Source organism: Halyomorpha halys, unplaced genomic scaffold (assembly GCF_000696795.3).
Source record: "Halyomorpha halys isolate HHAL.00 unplaced genomic scaffold, Hhal_1.1 Scaffold415.1, whole genome shotgun sequence".
In the NCBI taxonomy this organism is placed as follows: Eukaryota; Metazoa; Arthropoda; class Insecta; order Hemiptera; family Pentatomidae; genus Halyomorpha; species Halyomorpha halys.
In genome coordinates, this window is record NW_027106189.1 from 907,002 (window position 1) to 912,716 (window position 5,715).

At 24.7% G+C, this 5,715-nt stretch overlaps 1 protein-coding gene and 1 long non-coding RNA gene across 3 annotated transcripts in view; one reads left to right on the forward strand and one right to left on the reverse strand.

Moving 5' to 3' along the window:
• Positions 1-3,689, forward strand: part of MTA1-like (metastasis associated 1-like) — a 71,801-nt gene extending 68,112 nt beyond the window's left edge. For both annotated transcript variants that reach the window (XM_014423316.3, XM_014423317.2), the window contains one exon: positions 2,009-3,689. In XM_014423316.3, coding sequence (XP_014278802.1) covers positions 2,009-2,117 — 109 coding nt within the window. In that variant the 3' untranslated portion in view covers positions 2,118-3,689. The remainder of the gene's footprint in view (positions 1-2,008) is intronic.
• The window catches only part of LOC136795082 (uncharacterized), a 10,621-nt gene extending 5,374 nt beyond the window's left edge, over positions 1-5,247 (reverse strand). Inside the window, exon 1 of the long non-coding RNA XR_010842633.1 lies at positions 5,116-5,247. This is a non-coding gene — a long non-coding RNA (uncharacterized lncRNA). The remainder of the gene's footprint in view (positions 1-5,115) is intronic.
• Between the last annotated feature and the right edge of the window lie 468 nt (positions 5,248-5,715).

The following is a 5,715-nucleotide window of genomic DNA, read 5'->3' on the forward strand; positions in this document are numbered from 1 at the left end:
TGGTTATTTACCATTTCTTTTTTGTTAAACAATGTTTTAATTAATTTCATAGTAATTATGTGTATTTTAGCTAAAATAAAAAATATATATATAATAAATGATAAAAATAAAATATGAGTATTCTGAAATATTTGCTGTATATTTTATGTTTTTTTACTTAATATTTTACATTTTTTTATTGCATACTATATGGAATATTTTGCGGGTTCCTACTATTAGAAAATCCAGGCACTGGTTATGACTCCTTTTGATTTTTATCTATTCCCATAAAATTGTGGTATTTTACAAATTATGCATACTTTTCTATATTCTTATTCTACAATACTCCTCCCCTTTCTGTATTAAATACCTATACATCTCATATTTTCCATAATACATATTTTTTCTTGATTCCTTGTAAATGTAAATTTTTATCTATTTTTTACTTGGTTGTATGTAGAAATATTTATATTGGTCATGGTAGGAACAGAATATCATTATAATTTATTTCAATATGGAAAATAATTAGTTTATTTGTTTTGTTACTTGACCCTGGTCAAACTACTTGGACTACTTTAAATTGTTAGAATGGGGTGTTTGTCCCAGGATAAATAATTTAGTTTCACTAGTTTTAGTTTACATCAATAAAAAAAAGTAGTTAAATGAAATTTAAGTTGAATTATTATTAATATTTTTAACGACATATGACCTTTCTTTTTATGTCCAACCTGGAACTGTTATATCAATTTTATGTTAATATTATACACTAACTGATAACAAAATCATTTAGCTTTGTGGCTATCAAAGAGAATGCTTTAATAATAATTCAGCATCAAAGAATTTAGTATTTTTATACCGTGACCTTAAATAATTTTATTTAATATGTCAAATTAAATTATATTTTTCTTTTTAAATTAAATTAAATTTATTGATTTATGATAATTTAGGATTCTGAATATCATGTTTTTGTATTTTATATATTATATCTAATTTTTCTACATAATAACAATGTAGCAGTGCCTGACTAATCATGGCTCTGATAGTTAGTTCAGCCCCAGGAAATATATCACAATTCAAATTTGAGATTTGCTTGAGAAAATTCTCAATATTTTGTTGGTCCACTGTAAATTTTACTGCTTTATTTTGTGTAAATTTATTAAAGCAGATGTGTTAATTAAATACAATGTAGATATTTTTCAAGAACTTTGCCAATACTAGTAAGTTATTTCTATCTGTAAATTAAAGTAGTGTTCTGTAATTATTTTATTTTTATATTACCTGTTGCACAAATTTATTTTATTCATTTGAAAGGCTACCCTCACAAAACCTACTGTCCTCAAGCGTTCTCTGATGTTATGATACACCTTCGTATTATGAATTTATTTACAGGTTCAGGTTACTATTATAAAAAAATTAAGGTTTATTTTATTGGGACACTAATTGGAAATCAAACCCACCTGATAGCTTCAGATAGATCACCTATAGCATTCATTTGTTTTAGTACTCAATAGACATTATGTGTGATAGTAAATTAAAAAACATCTACCGAAATGGATTTAAAAAAGTTTTAATTACTGTCACTCCTTTCTTTGTGTTTATACTGTTGCATAGTTAATGATGATTATGGAAATATATAATGTGTAAAATAAAGCCAGAAATGATTACTGGAATTTGATTATTCATCTTAATATATGATTCTGAGACAGCTAGACTTTTTATTCTTTTCTTTCCCTCATCTTTTCTAGCTTACTTTTCCATTATAAAAGTTGACCAAATGTAAGATCTTTATGTAGACTTATCCCCTTCAATATTTTGAGTTATTGAAAATATATATTTTTTTGACATTATTTAAAATTTAACTTAACATTTCTTAAATAATAGATTTCTCTATTTTAAATTAACTTTTCTTTCTCATATCCATTAGACTGGTATAGTTAAAGTAATAAGTGTATTTTAAAAGTTAAATTTAAATGTTTATGTTGCTACATGTGTTACTGTATTATAATAGTAATTGATAATTTTTTTTTAGGAGAGTAAGGCATCAGCTTAGTGGGGTACAACTCAAGAGAGCAGCGAGGAAACCATGGAGGAAACTCATAGTTAAGGGTATGGAAGATCTGGTTGTAATATTGGAATGACAGAGCGAACAGTGGCGGGAATCGATGCGTCCGCCACACTGATTTATTTTACGTTGTTTTTAATCTGTTGATTAAATTTGAATGGATAGGCTCTGTTAACATTTTGTTTAGATTTATAATATTTGATACATGAAAATAATCATACTGTATATAAAAGAAAATTTACACATTGAAATGTGTCTATACATTTTCATGTATTAAAATATTTTATGGATAGTCATTAGAACATAAAAAATGAAATAAGCCACTGGATTCTAATTGATCCTTAATTATAATTTCAAAATATAATTTACCTGATTTATTTATGCTCCGTGTGATAGTTATTAAAATATTTATTACTGATTATGGTATTAAAATTCATTATTTATTGATATATATTTATATATTTTTTCAGTTTCTTAAGTGAGAATAATTATAATTTCATTAAATATTTTTAAATCAATTGTTCACACTGAAGAATTTTTAGTTTCAAAATATTAAATTTAATGAGACATTACTGATTATACTGTTGTCTTGTGAAAAGCAGGGAAACATTAATTTATAGGCTGATATGTGTGTGAACATTATTGACTTCTCTAACAATTTTTTATTAAGTGAAGTTCAAGCAACATTGAGTATGAAGTTAAAGTTGTGTGTAAGTACAAATTGAAGTAAACTTGTAATTTTATGGAATTCTGTGATATCTAAGCTTTATTCAGTTTCTATCAAATGCTTGGCTTAAATTTTTCATTTTTGGTAAATTATTCCTTTTCTTTTCTGTAACATGTTTAATTTTAATGTCTCATCATGCTTAGACTCTTTTTGCTAATAATTTGCACTTTTAATTTTTACACTTTTTACACACCAAATTTAAATTAAATATATTGTTTAAAGATGAATATAGTTTTCACTAAGTGTATTTTTATTCATTTGTAATTCTGTTTTAGTTTTTAATTGTAAATCTATCTGTAATATAAATATCTCTCATTGTTAAGATTGCAAATATTAGATATTTTTTGAATATGAGCATTATTAGTGTAAGGAGCTGATAAATTAGTTGTTTGAATATTCGTGCATGTTAAAATTTTTGTACTAATATAAAAAATGTTCTATATTTTTAGTTTCCTATTTCTAATTGGAAAACAACTCCATGATACTGTGATAATTATTGGGCAGTCTTAGTAATTTATTTTTATGTAAACAAATGGTAAAAAAACTAACAAAAAAAAATACATTAAATTGCTCTTGAAAGATAACTTTCTTTATTTGTTGTTATCAAATAAATATTAAATTCTTTGAAAATTCAAAGGATTGAGAATATTTGTGGTTGTTTATAATGGATTTTGCTCTGTTTTGCACTTAGGTATGAATGTAACAGCTGGCTGGTAAAAATTGCTTGGATTCCATTGGGTAAATGTACACATAAACTCACTCTCACTCTTAACACATAGATGTTGCTATTAAATTAATATTTTGGGAATATTTTTGTTGTGAGAAATGAAATTAACTTTCAATAACAATTCACGAACCTTTAATCTAAATAATATATCGTTTTTACATTTTGTTTGTTACTCTAATGAATCCTCTCTAGCTCCCACCCTCCAAAAAAAGGATCAATTAACTCTAAAATTGTTTTGTTTAAATCTATTGATCAAAAATCCTTTTTCATTGTAAAGATAATGATGTTTTTAATCTTCTCTGTCATGTTTGATTATGTTTTATTTTCAAGTACGAAACCTAGTTCTAAATATGGAATAACTGGTAAACTACATATTGGTTGTGATTTTTATTTATTAATATACTTTGATACAGTCTATTCTGGGGTTTACAGTAATTTCGTATTATGATTGTTAACTTGTCTTAATGATTTTGATTATTGTATACTAAATTTTTTGTTTTTGATTTATTTTATTTATTAATTTTTACGTCTCATTTATCATTTAACAATACAATTGTTGTTTTCTGCCAATTTTCATTATTGAAGAGATCATATAACTTATATTTAGCGCATACTATTAGTATGCCAATCAATGTGCATGTGTATGTATAAGTACGTATAATTTTTGTATTTAAAAGATTATACATTTTCCAGGGCTAAAATGGATTGATTTTAACTTTAGTATGAATAATTCATTATTTAATCAATGAATTTGTGGGTTGTTTTCGGTTTTATGAATGGCTTTAAGCTTTAATATACTAGGTTGATTGCATTTAAATGTTATCTAAATATCTAATGAGTCAAATTTTTATACAGTTATCTTTTGAGAGCTCCTAAGAATATTTTTGAATCACGAGTTGCTTAATAAGTAATACATTTATTACTATGTTGTAAAAATAAAAGAAATAATAATTAAAAGAAAAGTGGATGCTGTGATTATTATATGTGTGTGCGTGTGCTTGTATATATATATATATATATATATATATATATATATATATATATATATATATATATATATTTATACATATATATGTACGTATGTATGTACGTATATTTATATATTTTTTTTTTTTTAACGTGTGGGTGTTGATTTTCTTATATCATGTATTTGTCAATTATTAATGCACCATCCATTCGATTTTAATCAACAAAAATGAACTTAGGCAATACAAATTTTGCATATTTGTTACACGGAAGACATTTGAAAAGTGTTGTAAGGTGTGTTGAATGCAGTGACTTTATAATATGAGAAAAAAAGAAAAGAAAAATCCATCGAATTGAAATGCGTCATTTCTACATTACTATATTAAATATGTATAAAATTTTTGAACAGACTGAATTTTCGACAAATGTACAGCTCTGTTTACTTTTGTAATATTTCTTAGATTATTAAATCCCTTTTAATATTTAAGATGTACATTCTTAAAGGTTTTTGTAGTGTTATATTGATATTGTTTTACCTTAATGTTTTAGACAAATTGTAAAAAAAAAAAACAGAGAAGAAAATGTGCATTGATCTGATTTCCCTTTCCCATTATGATGACATACACTATTACATTCATAATGTAACTTCCTTACCTCTATGATGAAGCATCTTTTTCTGGTTAAAACATTTTCTTTACACATTGTAGCTATTATTCAATTTTAAAAAAATTATAAATGATTAGAAATACACTTTTGGATGCCCAGAGCAACATTGCATAGTCTAAATCACTACTCAAAGTTTTTTTGATGAAAGATCATTGTCAAATAAATCCTATGAACTCAAAATATTGCTATTACACTGTAAAAAATGTTTAGTGTGGTGCAATGGTAAGTAGACCTTGACACTGTTTACATAAAGTAATTATCAAATAAATAAAACGGTTATTTCTGAAATATTTGATGAAATAATCTCAATCAAATAACTACCTTTATTAATAATTATTCAATCAATAAATATTCATTAAAATGAAGATGTATACTTATGAAATAATTATTTGATAATTAATATTTCACTATTTTCTTATATTTGGAATACATTATATCACTAAATAATTCTTTAAATAAGGTTTAAAATCCATGAATACTGGAGCTAAATTACATTAATCAGTGATAGTTACAACCATTGCAGTGATGTAAACTATGACAGGAACTAGGGATGCGACATCGATGTCGATGTTTTCAAAACATCGATAT